Source organism: Eulemur rufifrons, chromosome 18 (assembly GCF_041146395.1).
Source record: "Eulemur rufifrons isolate Redbay chromosome 18, OSU_ERuf_1, whole genome shotgun sequence".
Taxonomy (NCBI): domain Eukaryota; kingdom Metazoa; phylum Chordata; class Mammalia; order Primates; family Lemuridae; genus Eulemur; species Eulemur rufifrons.
The window spans coordinates 11,210,541-11,231,786 of record NC_091000.1 but is presented as its reverse complement, the minus strand read 5'-3'; the positions used below and the strand labels follow the sequence as shown (position 1 = coordinate 11,231,786).

The window sequence follows — 21,246 nt, the reverse complement described above, 5'->3', positions numbered from 1 at the left end:
TGGGGTTTTGGAGGAAAATAAGAGAGTCAATAAATGGTGACAGAAATTCCAGACTGTGCAAATTATCTGAGCCTTCTCTGGAGGAGACCATTAGTTCTCCCTCATCTTGCCAAAAGCACAAACACTTGACTAAGGCTCGGGAGGGTGCGGTTAAGAAAGTGGAGAGAGGGGGAAGAGGGAACATTTATTGTGGGCCAAAACTATGTAGGTACTTGATATTGTTGATTCAACTTAATCTTCATAACCACTTAATGGAGAGACATAATTTTTCACCTTTCATGAACGTGAATAAGAGCACACACCTACTGGAACTCACTAGTGGCCAGACACTGTTCTAAGCACAATACACACCAGAGCTCATGTAATCCTCACAACAGCCCTATCCTCACAGGACTGTAGACTATTTACTATTATCTCTATTTTACCCACGTGGAAACTGTAGCATGGGAGGGTTATGTGACTTACCCAAAGTCCCGCAGCTGGGAGGTGGTGGCGCTAATACAAAACCAGGGGGATGTCTCTGGACAACATGCTCTCAATCACTGCCCTCAGTGGGGGCACCGCGGGCCCGAGTCCTGATGAGGTGGGAGAGCAGTGCCAATTCCCTGCCTGCCTGACATCAAAGGTCATCTTTCGCCACAGGGCACTAAGAGGTAGAGGAGGTGGGGAGAAGGAGCAAGGTGAGGGACCTCCAACAGGAGAGCACCACAGTGCTGGAACTAGCAGTGTAACTCGCGAAGTCACAGACAGAGACAGAAAAGTTGAGAACTCCCACTCTGGGTGATTCAGGAGGAAACAGTCTCAGGGGATGAATGAAAGAATTTGAACCCTGATCAGTGTGAACCTGAATCCAGGTTATCACCATAACCTCCTGCTGGATGACAAGGGATAATATGTGCTCAGCTTTTTCTAGAAAACGATGCACATGCAAACATTTTTATTTATGTATTTATATCACAAAACTAACTTTAGTATATCTTTTCCCACTTACATTTCTGTGCTAAATATCTTCACGGTCCCGATGACTTTTGTTTCTTATTTTCTTGATACACACAATGTCCTCATCCTTCTTTGGGTTTTTTGCACATCTCTTGATAGTCCGAATTATTCTCCATGCAAATATTTTTTTAAAGCTTAAAGACTGATGTTTTGAAAATACTGTAAAAGGTTCTTTCTTCCTGACATTTAAATAGATATTTAGAATAGAGATCAGATCACAGGACTTGCAAAGCTGATCATGGGAATTCAGTCAGGGGTCTTTTAACAACACATCAAATACAGAAAAGAGGACTAAAATAACCCATAGGATACTGGTGATTTTACCTCTGATTAGGTAAAGCTGTCCCAACACATTTGTTTTGTAACTTCTCATCAGCTTACTCGAACTGCGGTTAATAGGTGGCCACGAATCACTGCCCCTCCAGCATTTGCCCTGGTGCATAGCAGCTGACTTACAATGACACCTCAGCCATCAATGTGTGTCAACAAAGAACTTCTTCCATATTATTAATTTGGAACAAGATTAACATTTGGAATTCCATATAAAATGTAATATACTGTAAAAAAATTTTCTCTCGAAATTCTTTTTAACTTCAAATCCCCCATGGTTGGTGAAGAGTTTTGCAAAAAGAAAAAAATCTTATCACTTGTTTTGAGCCTCTGCTAACATGGAGCTGTGTGACATGGTCCGAATGTTCTCCGACTCTTGTGGGATGCTCAGGCCATCAAAATTTCATTAGCCTCACAGCAGTCCTAGCGCCTTCTTAACTTGAACTGTTGGCCTCCTTATCAATAAATAAATGAAATCTAATCCCTTTTAGTGACTAAATTCTTCTTTGAAGTTATAACTAGAACATCAGGCACTTTGCTTGCATAATTTTACAAATGTTTAATAACATTTTTTTTCTGGGTAAAACAGCCTCATTCACACTTATTCCAAATGATGAAAACAGTCAACGAAAACTCCCTTGTTAAACCAGATGAAAACAAATCAGTGTCTAGTTCTTAAATTAGTTTCCTTTTGGAGAGTTATTTTACCCATGCCCTTCTCATTTCGACCTTTAGTGATATAATAGAACTTCCAAGGACACATCTCAAACTAGTACAAAAATGAATAAAATTAGGCAATGAAAAGAAATGAAGAGTCAGAGGGAAATATAACCAGAGAATCAACAGCCTTTAATGTTACAGCAATTTAAAATATCTGAGGAGAGTAGAGTTGAATTATTTTAGTAGTTTTATATTAGAACTATTTGACTAGAAGTACTAAGAAATGTAAAAATATGTACTTGTTTTGAGAATATTGTTTATAAAGATGTTACAAGAACCTGTGTATGACTGAAATTTTAATTCTTACTATAACCCAACTTAAGGGGAAAAACCCATAATTTTTTATATCAGGAAAAAATTCTCAATGCTCTTGTTAGCACCTCAATTCAAAATTATAAGGTCTGCTAAATACCTCAGAAAATTATACTTCCCTATATCTTAATGCAATTAATTACTTTAAATGAAATCTTGTTCCTTTTGAGTAATCACTGAAATTTCAGAACAAATAAATTAATCTGAAATGTTCCTATGGACACATACATTAAATATACGAAATAGCTAGTATTCATTAAGACAACATATCTACTTTATTTCCTCTTGTTTCCTTTCTTAAAACTGCTCTCATTGGAAATTCTTAGACCATCAAAATGTTGTTTAAAAAAACAGCCACAACCAAACCTTGGGCAAAGAGTAAACACAAGTTTAAGTCATCACTTTGCCCAACTCTACAAACATTGCTTTTGACACTTTATACTCTTAACTTGGCTGACCTGTTTACTCTCAAAAAATGCTGGGGAATGTTCTGAATTTCAAGGCAAGGCTCTTGACACTCTCCCTGTCTCTCTTCATTCTGCTTCCTAACCACTACTCGGAGAAATGAAAGCATGATGCTTTTCATGCCTTTACATCACCCAAAGAACATGGCTATGAGATTCCTGGGGAAACCAGTTTCTCCTCTAGTTAGGAATAATCTATGCAAGTGGAGAAGGGCAGTGGTCTGAGAAACTCAAAAGTCTTCCTCCTCTCCTCCCAAATATTTGGATATTATATTTTGTTAACTAAAGGTTATAAAGTTTGTAGTTTCCTATTTTGGGAAAAGAAAAAAAAATGGCACGTGTTTGGGAATTCACTGTGAGATAGTTCTAGCAGATATATAATTAAAAAAATAAAATTAGTTTATGTTTTACCACTATAGATACCATAACAAGATACACTTCTTATGAGAGAGAGAAAAAGAGAAGCTACCGAGGTTTTGGGTGGAAAGGGCAAACTGACCGAATGTGAAAAATATTTAATAGATACAGATATGGATGATCTATGATGCAGATGAGCAGAACCGATGGCATTATCCTGTTGCCTTCTATTCTTTTCTATAACATCACAAATGGTATTGTTTAAGAAAATCAAATGTCAGATGCTACATTTGAATATAGCCATTGTACCTGCAATTGCTCAAGGAACGTTACATGAAGTGCAACTGGATAGGAAGCAATATTGTATATATTTAAGGCTAGTGACTTTGGAATCCACTACGAAAATTGATATAAACACAGATTCACTGCAGTGAATGGATTAGCTGAGAGAAGTGTTGTCTGCCTGATTTTAAGACTCATTTTGTCAAAAATAATTGTCCTTGTTTATTCTTTGGCCTGGAATAATACCAGTCTCCACCAAGAGCTGACACTTCCAAAATGAAGATATTGAGTACCTGTTATTAATTGGTCTTGATTTTGGTTTAATGCACTAAAGAATTCTACATAAGATAAGAAATTGTTTGCATTGGTTTAACTTAGACTTTTTCATGAATAGAAAGGAAACATTTCTAATAAACAGCGAGAAGCACCAGGAACCACTTCATACTGAGACTTCGCTAAAACTGAAAGCTAACAATAGATCTGCTTTCTTATTACAGAGCAAAGCCCACAAAGTTGCCCAATAAATAATAAAATTGAAATATCATTGATAAAACAAGCATTTTTCTTTTCGAATGTCATGCAATTCTTCCAGTTTAATTTTCTTTTTGCTTTTTGATGCATCGGATATGCATAGCATCAATAACTAGACTGAAGTAGCATATGCACTGTTAATATTACAAGTGGAAGCAGAAATGATTTTTTGTTGTCTGGTGCATTGGCCCAATGCCCCAAATCTTCCTAGAAGCAGTACTGACTAAAAATTAGATATTCTTTAAAATTTATTATTGCATATAAATGAACTGTTTTTTTTTTTTTTAATTATCCCACATTGGCAAGAGGAAAAAAGTTCTGATACTTTATAAAGACCTTTTTCTTACAATATGTAAAGCTGCTATTTAGATATCCTAAAATCCAATTTTTGTGTGTGGATTTAATTGCACAGTAATCTAGTCCCCAAAGCACATCAAAGGCCACACTCTCCGTCTTTACCAAGATTTCAATTGCTCTCATCAACTAGTAAGTCTAAAGCATGATCAAATTTGTTCTTCAATCACTTGAGCCCTGTTAATAAACTATTCTGTGTGCTCACTCATCCATTCTAAGATTCTGCAACTTCTTTGAGATATCTTCAAGAGGAATCTACAAAGACATCTTTGATTGCAAGATGGCTCTGGGGTAAATGTTATCAACACTTGCTTTCCTATTCCACAGAGGATAACAGGTGACATGGTCCAAGATAAGTAAAAGCTAATCTTTTTTTTTTCCTGTATATGATTAAACTGTTTTTCAAAACTATAGCTAACACATCATAGACTGCTTGCCTAATTTAACAATCTGATGTCAAATATTGATTTTTTTTTCCAGGAAAAAAATGCATCATTCAAGGACATTTCTTGGATTCCACTGCATTAAAACAAAAAGAAAAGAAGAAGAAAGAAAGAGAAAGAATGATGGGAGGAAGGAAGAAAGGAAGGAAAACATGTCCCCAGAGTCAACCAAAACAGAAGCACTGAATGCCAACATTATAAAGCAAAAAATGAAACTTACCGTTCTCACTGTCGGACTTGTTTTCGTGCTCCGTATCTGTCAGGGTGAGGGCTGAGTTGGACCGACTTGACAGGCAGGAGCTGCGGCCCGATTTGACCCCCCTGCCCCAAAGTCTCATGGCATGCTCTGGGGACATCACTGCTTCATTTTCAGTATCAGCATCTGACCCTGCACTGATAGAGTAACCTCTGTGGGGGAGCCCCATTTCCGCACAAAATGCCAGTCCTCTTCGAGTTGCTGGTTCACAAACTCCTAACTGCCTTAGGGTAAAATTCTGTCCTAATTAGGGGGAAAAAAAGATAACAACTGGTGAGTATATGTTTAGGGTTAGGTTTTTTTTTTTTTTTTTTTAATATTTTTAAAGAAAGTTTCCCTGAAATAAACACTCAAGCATTCAAGCTGTTCAGCTATCAGCACCAGGTGTTTACATTAGCTTTGCTTTGGCATATGGTCAAGTGCGTGCAGTTATGGGAGGCTGGCCCCAGCTTAGAGCTCTTTTGTTACCTGTTTAAGACCATAAGCACCTCCTGAGAGATGGGCAAGTCAGGTGGCACCAACCGTGAGAACTCAACTCGCAGAAAGCATTAGTGACCAATGATAGAATTTTGTTTAGCAGACTTATGAAGCAATAGAAATTGTCAAAATTATTTTCTGCATCCTGCCTTTAGTCCTAAACAATAGGATTTCCCTGCCAAGATGTCACTCCTTTGGAAGAGAAAAAGATTTCCCTCAAGAATAAGTTCCTCATTAGATAAAACAGGAGCTTCATCAGTTTTATTATTCTTCCCACCTTAACTTAGCAGCTAATATAAACATGTAGTATGTGTGTGTACACACTAAACTTTGTCTTGAAAATCTACAGCACATTTTGGATATCTTTGACTTTCTAGACTTTTTAATAAACACTTGAAAACATCTGTATTGATCAGAGTAAACCAATTTTTGCAAATAAAGTGCACTCTAAAAATAAAGCGGGAGTATTATGTATTTAAAAATTAATGATAAAATCAAGTTCCCTGAAAAATAAATGGCTGTGAACTCTGCAGGCCTTTACTAATAAATTGAGCATAATAAAACTCATGACACTGCAATAACTTAAAGCAAAAGTGTTTAAATTAGGTGACACTTTAAAATGACCACTGTTATTAATGACTTTTCCAATCCTATATTTAGTCTTGAAATCTCACATATGTTTTATGATACTATGGATGAGAAGAGTGAGAAAATGTTGGCGCATAGGATGTATATGTATGGCTCTTCCATTGCTTGCCTTTTGTCGACATGGTAAAGTCTGAGAATTAGGTACCAACCTGAATCAAAACGCATAATAGTAAAGAATGATAGCATGGCAAAGACTGATTTAAAAGGTACTGTCTAATAACCAAACCTTTTAAGAATATTAGGCATTTATATTACTCATATTTTTATTTTCCTACTTCTGTCTCTTAAACCTATGAACATTTTAAAGCTAATAGGCTGATGTGAGAAACATTCATTAGATATTTTTTAAAAGAGGGCATTATAAATTATTTGTGATAAAATTATAACATGTCAAATCTTCTAGGAAATAAATCAAACATAATGGACAATGTAGTAAATATTTGGTTGTAAAGACATTAGCACCCTCTAGGCCTCGGCACATTTTAACTAGTGTGGTTAATTGCTTTATTGCTGTGGCTGTATCAGAAGTTGGAATCGGCTTTATCTCGGTCAGACTTCCAAATGGATTCCGACAATGACACTCATAAATAATGAAAATCAGTTGCTACAATTAGCTGCAAATCAAACTGTGCTTATCAGAGAGATGTGAATAAGTATCTGAACCAAAAAGTATGTCAAAAAAAAAAAAAAAGGAGAAAAAAAGGAAAAAGGGCTTCCCCGTTGAACAGTGAGAAAGTGGGTGAGCTCACTGAGGTAAGACATGGTACTGTCAGTATTTTAAAAGAATTAGTGCGGCCTGTACTTGTGCAAGTCAGTCTAAACAAGGTCAATGTCATCGTGGACAGTCAGTGGAATTGCTGCAGAAGAGCTTACCCACTGCTATTTACACTTCATGTATAAAATGGGGGGAGTGCTCTAAAACATTTAAATATTGCCGTCAAACATGCTGGCTTTTCAAAATAAGAATACAAAATAATTTTTAAAGAAGCGAAAAATAAAGGATAAGATCCTCAAGCATCTTTCCTGTATTTTGGAAGGTGCCCACATTAGAGAATAAAAAGAAAAGGGTAGTCAAAAGATGATAAGAACTCCCTCTCCAATCTCTGAAACTGTAACTTGAAACATTTTCCAATATTGACTTTTCACACTACTGCCATCTTGATGCGAAAATCTATGAGGTGAAGGAAAGCAGAAAGCTGCGATCTTTATTTGTTATCCAGGTATGTAAACACAGTTCACTCTGCAACTAAATACACAACACATCACCCCTGTGAACTGATATGTACATCCCAAACTCCAGGAACATCTGACCCCCTGAAGTCAATGTCTCACAATGATTCAAAACTCTTACGGGCTGTTTCTGAAATGCAAGCTAAAAAGCAAGCACAACAGCAGGAATGCCTGTTAGATCTCCTTAGTGAATTAAAATGTTTGTTTTTGTTTCCCCTAGGAAAGAACAATTAAACTTGGCCTCAGATGGACCTAGGTTACAGCCACTCACTAGCTCTGTTCAAATGACTTTACCATTTTTTTTCATCTTTCAGGGCTGTCATGATTTGGTTTTAGAAGATAGTTTATGTAAATGTGACTAGCATACAGAAGCACTAAAGGAAAAAATGGCTTAAAGATAAATGCCTTGAAAAATATAATTAATAATCATAGAAAATGTGTAATTTGAGGATGGGGAGAGGAGCATTTTCAAATCATTTTCAAATAGCCACACCACCACCAAAGCTGACTTTTAGTTAAGCAATCGTCTTCATTCAAAAATATCTCTACCCCAGACCTGCCTCACTGCTTCAAATTCTATTGTCATCAATTCTCCTGGTTGGTTAAGGATTTTTGTTTTTAGGATCCCTTGTTTTAATGCAAATACCCCTGGGGAGATCTAACCTTAAACTCAAATAAATTAGTCTATTAGATTATTTCCCACAATCTAGCAATGTTTAGCAAGATAGGCTACACTTAATGGAAAACATCTGCAGTTTTGACAAGTACAGGGAAGATGGAGAGAAGAAAATTCCCTGCCTAGGAGGGGAGACACTTGGCTGGGGAATGAAGGATGTGGGAGGCCTGGGCTGGGCTGGGTTTGTTGGGAGGAGGACTTTTTGGCAACGCAGAGAAGTGGAAAGAGACAGGTAGGACAAGGCAGCTGAGATGCCTCTGTGACCAGGCTGCACACGTGACAATCCTGCTGAAAGTCAGCTCTGGCTTCAAGGAACAAACACTTGATTCTTGTTTTCTGTGGTTCCTTCATATTGTAAAAGCCTTGTATTCTTTGCAATAGTTCTAATACCTTAATTTCCTTCTTTGCATCTTACAGTCTTTATATTAATTCAGTTTGCATAAGACTGGCAAAATAAGTATTTACTTCCCATGCGTTGAATTTTGGTAACCTTGATGAGCAGGGCCAACAACAGAGGAGTCTCCCATTACAATGTGAAACATCACCAGAACAATAAATTGTAGCAAGGACAAAGTACACCTGAGGATGGAATTCACTGTGATTAAATGGCAAGGTTAGCTTGGATTCGATCAGGCATTGTTGTTTTATCACACTAACAAATTTGAAAATCTACAAAAGAAAAAGTGAATAAATACAACCTAGGCAGGTTGTATTTAAAAAGTTGCACATTTTAGGCCAGGCGTGGTGGCTCAAGTTTGTGATCCTAGCACTTTGGGAGGCCGAGGGAGGAGGATCGCTTGAGGCCAGGAGTTCCAGACCAGCCTGAGGAGGAGTAAGACCTGGTCTCTACTAAAAATAGAAAATTAGCTGGGCATGGTGGCACCTGCCCGTAGTCCCAGCTACTCAGGAGGCTGAGGCTGGAGCCCAGGAGTTAGAGGTTGCAGTGAACTATGATGATACCACTGCATTCTAGCCAGGGTGACAGAGCGAGACTCTGTCTCAAAACAAATCAATCAATACAAAAATATATAAACAAACTTTAAAAATTTAAAAAAAGTTGCACGTTTAAAAAAATGAGTGAGGGTGTGTGACAAAATGGGAAGGATGGTATAAGGACAAATACTTCAAATGAGCTGGGCACATAGAACAGTTACCCCTTTAATAAAAGAAGGGGATTGGAAAAATGGGTTAGCTATTTGGCCTTTTTCTCACAGTGTCTATAACCTAGTCAGAGCAGCAAGGGAGTTTTCAAAGCTGCAATCAGAGTGATGATCACCAATGGGCAAGACGTCTACTACCTCTCGAATGAGTTGAAAAGAAAAAGATTCTACATGAGGGAGAAGTCTCAGAGTTCCACAGGTGACTACAGCACCCCTGGGGGAGGGTCTTTTCTCCCCTCTAATGTCTGGATTTCTCTGATGTCCAAATCTGGCTTTCTCTGTCTCTCTGTTTTGCTTGTTTGTTCTTTTTTTTTTGTTTTTTTAATAAATAGCTTTATTGAAATATAACTCACATAGCACACAATGCACCAATTTAAAATGTACAGTTCAATGGTTTTTGTTATATTCACAGAGTTCTGCAATTATGACCACAATCAATTTTAGGATAATTTTATCACCCCAAAAAGAAACCTCATACCAATTATCAGCTACCCCCCATTTTCCCCTGCCCCCCTGCCCACTCCCAGCCCTAGGCAACCACCAATCTATTTCTGTGCCTATAGATTTCCCATCCTGGACATTTCAAATACAGGAGATCTTACAATATGTGGTCTTTTATGACTGGCTCCTTTCACTTAGCATAATGTTTTCAAAGTTTATCCATCTCATAGTGTCCGGGTTGATTTTTTAGAGGATGTTTCCCTGGTTCTTTGGCTCCTGGCTTGGAAGAATCACAAGCTGGGCCAGTGTGACAGAGAGATGATAGACACTAGCATTTCCACACAAGCAGCTTTTGTTGCAGGCTTTTCAGTATAGAATAGAAAGTGAAAGTACATTCCCTGAGGGGAAATGGGTCTATCTCTGCCAGTGGAGAAGACTCTGGGGTCTTACTACACTTTTACTTTTATGTCTATACCTTATGATATGCTAAATGGTGGGTGGAATATTTACTTTGGGAAAAGGGTGGAGACTTCTTAGAACTAAGGGCCCTCCCCAATTTTGTCCTTACAGGGTAACTTCCAGGGGTTTCCATGACAATTATAAACTGTCATGGCTCTGATGCCTGTGATTTTTACTATGCTAATATATATTAATGGGGAAAAGGTCAACTTTGGACATGAGTTCCTAGTTTCTGCGCATGCTCTTGGCCGGGAAAAGGCCGTAACTTCAAGTTCCTGCCGTTGTGGGTTTGATTCTAAATGTTCATTGGCCTCCTCATTTTTGCCCCCTCCTCTTTTCCTGTGGTTAGCACTGTCAACCCACACCTGTCCCTAACAGTGGCATATTTCAGTACTTCATTCCTTTTTATGGCCCAATAATCCATTGTCTGGACATGCCATATTATATTTGTCCATTCGTCAGTTAATGGACATTTGAGTTGCATTCACCTTTTGGCTATTATAAAAATACTTCTAGGAATATTTGTGTACAAGTTTTTGTATATACGGACGTTTTCATTTCCCTTAGGTATATACCTAGAGGAGTTGCTGGATCCTACAGTAGCTCTATGTTTAACCTTTTGAGGAACCACCAGACTGTTTTCCACAGTGACTGTACCGTCTTATATTCCCACTAGTAGTGTATGAGGGGTTTAATTTCTGCACATCCTCACCAACACATGTTATTATCTATTGGTTCTCTTTTACACCACACTGCAAGTAGGGCCTGGAGTTTGCAATGAGGGGTTGAAATACAAGCCATTAGAATTGAAATTTAGGGGGCAAACAAGAATCATTATTCCCTTAAAAAGCAGTTGATTCTGTGGGTCGGCTATGCAAATTCATTATCATTTTATTCCATCATTTTTCTTTGCCTTCTTTTATACTGCATTTATTGCTTGTAAAATATTTTTCTATTAAAACTAGAAATACTCTTTAGTCTAGAAAGCCTACCTTTGGGACTACATCCTATAGAAATAAAATCACCTGATTGTAAACATACAAAATATTAACAAACAAAATGTTTACTATAGCATTGTTGCAAAAATGTAAATAACCCTAATGTTTGCCAGAAAGGGAATGAGTGAATAAGTTATATATCCATGCTATAGAATACTGTGTCGCTAAAACAAAGAGTGAGTTTGGACCCATGTTTTTGGAACTGGAAGGAAGCCCATTTATATATATTTTAAGCAAAAAAAAAAAAAAAAATACAAGTTGCATAATACTGTCTATAGCATGATCCTATTTTTGAAAACTAAAGAAGAGAACCAACAACTTATATAAGCACTTGTGGTTCTAAGTATGACTAAAGGTGAGGAAGGTCATTTAGAAGGGGTTGTCAATGAAGAAAATTACTAATAGTAATATCCTCTTTTATACTTTTGAATTTTTATTTTTCATGATAATTGTTTTAATAATTTAAAAAGCATAATAAAGAAAAAATTAAAGCCTATCTTCATTATACAAAACAAATATATTTTCTTGATTTGCTGTTTAATAGCTTCTATTCAATAATTAAAAATTTAACTTATTACCTTTTGTTAGGGAAGCTGAGTTTTAAAAATCCTTCCTCATTTATTGTAAAGAAATAAATTTGTGTAAGATACATGGGAGCATTGTGTTTCTCCATTTCCTTCATCATACAGGAATCATTTTGAAGGAGAATAACCATTCATTTCTCCTACAGTAACAATCCCAAAAACTGAGTATGGGAAATGGATGGATGAATCAATATAAATTTAATACACAGAAATAAAACAATCAATAACTGTTTTTAGTTCTTTTCCTTGGTGGCTGTGAGCTTGAATGGAATTCTTTATTTTCAGGCATGGAGTGACATTGCTCCATGGGTTGAGCATAACACAAACCACCAAACTGGGCAAACATTTCTAATTAGGTGTTTGTGGAATCAGTGGCACCACCACCTTATCCAGAGTTCCCTTTTGTGCTGTGTTTACAAATGATAAGGAGATCACACAGCACTAGAAATATATGTAACTGTATTTCCAAGTGCATATTTTACGGGACACTCCAAACTCTTTAACCTGCTTCTGTTAAATTTGTCACCATTTGAACAATACCCCTCCTTGAATATGCAATAGAAATTTCAATGTGGTTACAAATCTTTCCTTATAGACTCTCCAAAAACTACATTTTAAAACACATACTTAAAAGTCCCATTAAATACCTTAACTTCCCCACCCCATTTTATTCTGCACATAAAATGCAAATATCTTCAACCACTTGCTCAATTTACTCATTAATATGTTGTTAACATCCATAACCAAATACTGACAACCTCAGATTTCCAGAGGACATTGAAAGTTAACACTGTACACTATATTTATAATCCAATTTATTACTCAAAACACAAGTCTAATGGAAGCCATTACAGGGTGTCCCCTGGACGATCGTCTCCAAAGCAGCTCTCACTGGAAATTTGGGGCTTGGCACTGAGGTGAACTTGAGGAGGTGGGTGAGAAGGGAAAACCCCAGGCCCATTTGCAAGCTGAGAGAGCAGGATTCACATGAATGGCCCTGGAGAAGATGCATTTTCTTTAAGATTTGTGGGGCCTCCAGGGGAAGACGAAGGAATATTGAATGGAAGTTTTGGTAGCCCAACTGAGAAAAATTAGGTTACGAGTTTGCTGACTAGTAAAAAAAGAGCATCTCTTAAGCCCGTATCATGAAAGCCCAACTATAAAAAAATATAGGCTCAGCTGTAAAAAAGTGATTTTTGCAACCATTTGTAATTAGAGAAATAACCTTGAAATGGTTTTTTATCAAAAATATCCTGAAAATAAATTTGCTTATTTTCACTTAGCAATTATTGTTTCAGAACAATCCAAATCCAGTGATGAAAATACGCCTGCAATCTATCTGCTGCTATCTGATAGTGGAACTGCAGTAGGTACTGGTGTAAGTATGCATATGGTTTGGCAGAAAGCAGCAGGTGTTTAATAATTGTGACTGAAGCGGCACCGCAGTGATTCACAATGTGGATCCAAAATTGGCAACATGGCAAGGAACCAGATACAATTTTAGCAGGAAGCTGGGGGCTAAAAGACATCAGACCAATAAAGGGCGAGGCAGGGGGAAAGGATTACTCCCACTGTGTCCTGAGGAGGGCTGTAAGCTACATCTATCTGCTCACACCTTCTGGTAGGTAATCTACAAAGCAGGTTGGCCGCCAAGCCCGAAAGAAGCACTTGCCTACTTAACAGCCAAAATTAGTTAACAATCAGTTAGGCAGGGGAGCTAAAAGAGGGAGCTAAGAGGAAAACCATTAACATGAAACAATGATAAACTGGAGCTATTTAACTTGTGTCTTTAAGTACAGAAATTTAAGGTTGAGTAAATATGACCGTCTAAATCCTTTAATCCTGAGGCTGACATTTATAGTGACTGAGAAGGATTAATCATTTTGATCTCTAAATGAATCATTTTAAGCAGTTAATATTTAAAAGTAATAAACTTTGGAGTTGCAGTAATTAGCCCAATGGATCTGATTAATGTTTCAGGTTTTTGTCTCTTTTTATAAAACCGGATTCTCACAAAAATAAGTTTTCTCAGCACCATGATTTCAGAAAACATGAAAAAGGGTTGCAGATTCCTTTCGTTTTTGTCTGATGACAGAGGTGAGGGGGAACACAGGGGAAATGAAAAGTTTGGGGTCTAACTGGAAATTCATAGCAGCATTAAGTGCTGAATGGTAGGACCATATGGTCGTATTTCTTTTGAAGTCTAGGATCAGTTCCCATTATTCACTATAATGGCATCCAAGACTAAACTAAATCTCAGTCTTTAAAATTAAAAGCATTTTCCTCTTGGCTTTCAAAGCTTCCTCCTTCACAATTTCCAACATGTCTGAATGTTTAATATATTTTCATAATGCAAAAACCACAAATAAATAAAATTAAAATAAGAAGAATAAGAAAAATGATTTATTCTATTTCACTTCCAAAGCAGGCTAAAATGGTGCAGAGATGCATAATTAGTATCTTAATCAAAAGAGTTATTAATACTATTTTTACATCTGCCCAATGCTATTCGTGACATTTTAAAATTACATGAACCTTCATGTTCTACATTTAAGAAATATGAATTCAATTCATTTGACCTATTTTGAGAAAACAATGTATAGGAGCATTTAAAATCTACTTATTTTAGTAATATTCTAGTAATAAAACTGTCCCCCTAAAAGTAACGTTTATCTAAGAGCTTAAAATGGGCCTTTTTCTATTTGAAAATTGACGAAAATATTTGAAAGGCCTGGTCCCAACTATATGCCACCAACTCTTCATTCTCTCAGCACAATCCTGGATATTGTTGTGTATGCTATTATCTTAACGGGCAAAATGTCTTTATCCAGCAAAACATTATAGTGCAACCACCAAAGAGGTTGTTTTTAAGATAAGATAGTGGTTGTGGTTCAGTAGAGACAGTGTGACTCTGCCCCCAGCACCAAATGAATCTCATCCTGGCTGAAGTTGAATGAGAGAAAAAATACAAACCCAAAACTTTCCACATTCTACTACAGTTGTTTGCACATGCCTAGTTTGCTTTTGTTTTAATTATTACTATTTAGGCAAATTTTGCATGCAATGAAATGCATAGATCGAAAGTGGATGTTTCCATGAGTTTTAACAAATATGTCCACCACGACACCAAACAAGATATGGCACATCTATCTCCTCATGCCCACAAAGTTCTCTCATGCCCAGTCAATCCCCACCCCTGCAGGCAACCAGTGTTCTGATTTCTCTTATGGTAGATAGTGTTGTCTGTTCCTGAACTTCATATAAATGGAGTCATACAGTATGTACCTGGATCCTTTTGCTTAACAGAATGTTTTTGAGATTCTTCTGTGCTGTTGTATGTATCAGTGGTTCATTCTTTTATCTTGCCAACTTGTATTCTATTGTATGAATATACTAAAATTTGTTAAATCCATTCCCTTGGTGATTCCAGTTTGGGTCTCTTATGAATAAAAGCTGCTATGAACATAGTTTTTACTTGTTTTGAGTAAATCCTTGGAGATGAATTGCTGGGTTAAGGAGGAGATGTTATTTTTAACTTTATATTAGAAAATGGCAGTTTCCAAAGCAGTTGTGCCATTTCACCTTTTACATTCCCATCAGCGATGTATGCGAGTCCCAGTTGTTCCACACCCTCACCAATATTTAGGCTGTGAATCTTTTTAATTTTAGCTGTTCTAGTGGGTGAGTGGTAGTATATTATTGTGGTTTTAATTTTCATCTCCCTTATGGCTAAGGATGTTGAGCACTTTTTCTCATGCTTATTAGACATTTGTGTATCTTTTCTGTGATGTTCTAAGTTTTTTGCCCATTTTTAAATTTAGTTATTTTTTTATTTATTTGCAGATACTCTTTATATAGTCTAAATACAAATCCTCTGTCATAGATAGATAGATAAATAGATAATTAAATGATAGATTTCTCCCAGGCTGTGGCTTGCCCTTTCATTTTCTTAAAGATATTGTCTGATAAACAGAACTTTTTAATTTGATTAAATCTAATTTATCAATTTTTTCTTTCTTTTTTTTAAGAGACAGAGTCTTGCTGTATTGCCCTGGCTGGAGAACACTGACACACTCACTGCAACTTTGAACTCCTGGCCTCAAAGGATCCTCCCACCTTGGTCTCCCAAAGTGCTGGGATTATAGGAGGGAGCCACTGAGCCCAGCCCAATTTTTTCTTTTACATTTATTCTTTTTATGACCTTTCTAATATATCTTTGCCTACCTCAAGTTTGTGAGGATATTCAAGAACGTGTTTAGTTTTTTACTGTGGTTTTCTAGTGGAAATGAGAAAGATGAAAAGAGTATAAAAATGACTGGAATTTAAGTCTGGTTATTCCTGGTCCTGGAACTCACCAGCTATCGACTAAGTGAACATTTTAACAATTCTAGGTCTCAGTATTCCTCATATATAACATGGACGTAAAGGATCTCAAAGATCTCTCAACCATAAAAATTTATGCAGAGGCAGAAAGAAGGCAGCACAATGAATGGTATGTGAAACAAAGCTGAGAACAACAGCATCAAGAGTCCCAGGAGGAAGATATGGAAGACAAAAAGCCTTGGGTAAAAGCATGCATCACAAGGGTTAAAATTTCCTTAACACCAGGGACTTCTGCTTTATATTTCCTAAAATAAATCAGAAGCATGATGCTACGGCCTGACCTGGCTCCTCCCTTAAACACCTTGTCTGAGGGTTCACGCTGAATCGAAAACTGAGCATCAAGACAGCGTGAACATTAACAAGCTACATCTGGTCTTCTGGAAAAGTGCTTTTCTTCTAAAGCACCCAAAGTATAGAACCAACCTCCTGAAGCAGTAGTGACTTTTTGCCTTTGACTTTGGTGATTTTTAAAATCAGAAGGTTTTCCTCCATAGCCCCACTCTCTGAATGCAACCTCTGTTAATATTTTGCAGTTTTCTTCTTTTCTTTCTTTCAGGTATTTTTTATGGGGCAGGGGTAATTCTATGGATAGATTTTGTTTATCTCACATACTTTTATAAGAGTTTTTGTGTAAAGTTTTGAGTAAAGCTATTCATAAATCAGGGTGGTTTTGTTGTCTTGCTTCTTCCTAAGCCAAAACTTCACAACGGTACACCATATCTTCACTTTGGGAATGCACTGTGTTTAGAAGTTGATAAGGAGTGGTATATGTTTTCCCAGGAAAACAACTTGTAGGATGCCACGATGGAACACAGAGGTCTATTTAGTTATCTGTATCTAAATGAAGAAGTGGATGAACAGTACGTTAGAGCATGGCTTCCACACATGAGACTATCTCTGAAAAAATGTGCTCAGAATTCCAACCAGGAGGACTTCTCCTACAGCAGCCTCTCCCACTGATTTCCTGTTCACCCAGCTTGGAGGGACTTCCTGAGCAAATCACCGGTGCTCACCTAGATACATGAATGCTCAATGAAGGCTACCAGGATAGCAGTTGTACAGTGGGGACGTAGAATTTGGGGTTTGCCGCTGCCTTTCCCACACTAATAGGACAACTGATTCGCCTTTTCATATGTTTGCTGACCATCCGAATTTCTCTTCCGTGAACTGTCTATGCATGCCATCTTCCCATTAGGTTGTCTATCTTTCTATCTTCAATTCGTAAAGGTCCCTCAGCATATTATAGATATAAACCTTGTATATGTCACATGGATTATAAATATATGTTCCTACATAATGGTTTTGTTTCTGGGTATTTTGATTTATATAGAAGAGGTTTTAAATTTCAAAAATAGTCATTTAAGCCAATCTTTTCTTCTGGGTTTTTTGTTTTCATTAGAATGGCCTTCCCTACTCTTGAGGAGCACATGGAGTCCCTGGGACAGGCCATGTGGACTAACAACCACTTTCTCCTTGCCACTTCTGCTATAAGGACTGGAAAGCAAAAATAGCAAGTCTTTCCTCTTCTAGCACAGCTAAGTATGGTTATATATAACAGTTCTGAAAAAAGAGAAGTAGAAAGAAGTCTCATGGAATAAAACGAACTAGTCCAATATAGAGAAGTCCTTCTCACCCTCAGGTTCATTCTTATTCCAACAGGAGTTTGAACACACAGCAGCCACCTGGGGGCCCATGGGACAAAAGCCATGTGCTAAGGATGGCAGAGCAAAAAAAGGTAGAAGGAACCTGGGTCCCTGATGGCATCTTCCAGCCTGGCTAGACAATCTGTCTCTGCACCTCTGGTTTTGTAAGAAAATAATGCTCTTAGGTGTTTAAGCCGCTGTTTTTGGAGCTTTCTGCTACTCATGGCTCAAGTCATTCCTATCTAATTCAGTCTCCCAAATTAACTTCTAGAATTCTTACTGCTTTATTTTTTATATTTGTCTTTAATCCATCTTCATTTATTTTTGAATATGCTGAGAGATATGGGTCCAATTTTATGTTCTTCCAGATGGATAACCAGTTGTGCCAGCACCATTTATCAAATCCCACTGAATAGAAAAACCATTTTTTGGTTTTATATTAAATTTCCCTACATACTAGGGTCTATTTCTGAAGTTTCAGTCTATTCCACTGATACACTTGTCTTTATTTATACCAATATCATATAGATGTGATTACAGCAGCTTCATGGTATTTTAGAAAATATATATTAAGGTCATTTTACCCTCACTATGCGACTATGCAACTTTTAAATATTTTTTTGGCTATTTTCAGACATTTTTTCTTCCACATAAATTTTAAGATCCCTTATTTAAATTAAAATTAACTCAAACCCATTGGAATTTTATTTGATAGCCTTGACTTCTATGCATTCATTTTGGGAGAATTAATATTCTTATGGTATCAGTCTTCCCACCCAAAGATATGGACTGTGTTTCTATTTATTCAGACCTTGCTTTATGTTTTCAATATTTTATAGGTCCCTCCCTATTAGGTCCCACAGCATGCTTGCAAAACTTATTCCAAAGAATTTTATAGTGTTTGTTGCGTTTGTGATGGGATATTTTTTTCCGACTTCCAATTTTAACCAGTTTTTGTTTAATAATTGTTGTAATTGCTTAATAGTATATAACATTTATCGATATGTTATTATTCTAAGCACTTTACAATATATTAACTCATTTTATCCTCAAAAAGCTATAGCACAACCTACATATAAGAAAATTGAGGCGCAAAGAATATAAATTATTTGTCTAAGTGAGTTACTGGGCCAAGATTAGGTAACCTGTCAGTTAGCTAATGAGTGGCAGAGGTAGGATTCAAACAGATCCTCTGGATCCAGAACCTACACTCTCAACTATTATGCTGTCTACATTTATCTTGTATTCATCCAAGTATCAAATTCACTTCAAATTCTACTTTTTTATTTCTAGAGACACATGATTTTTGCATGTGTACAATCATATATTTCATGAAAGTGCTGATTTTAAGTTTTCCAAAATATATATCAATTGTTTAATTTTCTTTTCTTATTGCAATTGCCAAAACGTCTAAAACAATTTTAAATAGTTAATTGTAAGAATAGGTGAACCTTTCTTATGTTCCTGATTTTAACTGAAATGTCTTAAGATCTCACCTTTTAGAATGCTGTTTAATTTTTCTGAATGATCATCTTAAATATGATTATCATATTTAAGTGTTTTTTCTTCTTATTTTACCTACTGAGTTTTATCTGAATAAGGAGTGGTTTCTAAAATTTATCCAAAACATTTTAATCCTCCACAGATAAGATCGTGGCTTTCTACTTTGATTTTTAATCTAATTATGTTAATAGATTTCCAAACATTGAAAAATACTTGCATTATCAGCAAGAATTAGTAACCACTTGGTTATTAATTTGGTCCAGCATTTTATTCTTTTTATACATTGCTGGATTCTTAAATGCAAATAGTTTTTTATAACTTTTACACACATATTTGAGAAGCAATTTTGGTCTAAACAGCTTCTTTTTGATACTATTTCAATCAAGTTTTGTTATTAAGGTTATGCCAACTTCCAGCTTCACAATATGAACTTTTATGCCATCTTTTCTTGGGGAGGTGGGTATGTATGGTGTTGAATAGCTTCTTAAATGTGGGATTTAGTTGTACTTTGAAGGTTATGTAAAATTTACCTAGGAATCTGCCTGGCCCTTTTAAGTAGTCCCTCTTTTAATCACCTTTCTAATCTCTTCTGAGATAATTGGTTTTGACAAGTTTTCTCCATGTTCTGAAATCATCTGAGGTTAATCATATTTTCTGAGAAATAATAAATCCTCTAGATTTTTCAAATTTATTGCTTAGAATCATCCCTTTTAGTTGTCACAATCTTGCTGATATCTCTCCTTATTTTTGTTCTCATTATTCCTTAATCAGGATCATGAAGGGCTTTCTATTTTATTAATCTTTTTAAAGAATTAGCTTTTTTGTTTGTTTTTAATTTCAGTTTTCCTGCTTCTCTTGGTTTATTTTCCAGAAATGAGCAAAATATCTGTAAACAATGCATAGTAAATTCTTTTTTTTGTTGGTCTTTATTATTTAAATATATTCCTTAACAGTATATTTTTCCTACAATTATGGCTTTCACTATCTCCCATAAATTTTGGAAGCAGAATTTTCTTTTCATTGCTTTCTGCTGCTTCTTATCATTGTCAAGAGACATCATAATCCATGGGGGAAAAGTGTTTTTGTTTATCTCTTTGTTGTTTATTTCTAATTTTATTAAATTTTATGATCAAATATTTTGGCTTACAAAATCTCTGCTTTTCTGAATTTTTTATGTTTCTTTTTGTGAACAAATACATAATTGGTTTCTGCAACTATTCCACAGAAATATAAAAAATTGAATCACTTTCATCTGACAGTTATAAATTTCTGCATATATATCTCAGATAAATTTTTTGATTAATATTATATAATTGCTATCTTATTTTTTGTCTTTTATATCTGCCTGATTCTGAAGGAAGTGAATCAAAATATCCCATCATAAATGTTTTAACAACCTTTTTTTCCCCTGAATTTTTGCTTTATAAATTTAGCTATTTTATGGTTTAATGTATGCACATTAAGAGTGTTCACCCTTCCATACAGTTTGTCTTTTATTATTTACTTAATGGTCCTCATCATCCTGTTTAGAATTTTTAATCATAAAGCCCACCTTTCCTGATATTAATACTGCCACTCCTGCTTTCATTTTGTTTGTCTACCTGATCTCTCTTTATTGTCAACCATTTTTTACCAATTTAAGTGTATGTCTTAGAAATGCCAATAAGTTTTATTAACCAGTTGAGTAGTTTATGTCAAAATTCAATACATTTACATTTCAGGTGATATGTCATATAGTAGATTTTAATCCTACCATCTTGTTTTATGATTATTCATGATTTTACCTCCTTCTTCTTTTTCCTGGGAGCTGTTTTTGCTAAATTAGCCAGACTGCTATTCATTCCCTTTCCCCCCTGCTAATTAGGTAGGTCTATTGTGCTTTTTTCATTCTACTAATGACTACCTTCCCTTTTCATACATTCATATTCAAATACATGTTTTTCATTGTTAGGTGAATGCAAGATAGCAATTATTTCCCTCCAATAAGGCTCCATTT

The 21,246-nt window shown here is 36.0% G+C and overlaps 1 protein-coding gene across 8 annotated transcripts in view; it reads right to left on the bottom strand.

The window, feature by feature from the left end:
* Window positions 1-21,246, bottom strand: part of TENM3 (teneurin transmembrane protein 3) — a 427,807-nt gene that overhangs the window by 400,272 nt on the left and 6,289 nt on the right. For 5 of the 8 annotated variants that reach the window (XM_069493436.1, XM_069493435.1, XM_069493438.1 and 2 more), the window contains exon 2: window positions 5,013-5,291. The exons of the other annotated variants lie outside the window; for them this stretch is intronic. In XM_069493436.1, coding sequence (XP_069349537.1) covers window positions 5,013-5,291 — 279 coding nt within the window. The remainder of the gene's footprint in view (window positions 1-5,012; window positions 5,292-21,246) is intronic. 8 annotated transcript variants of the gene reach the window in all.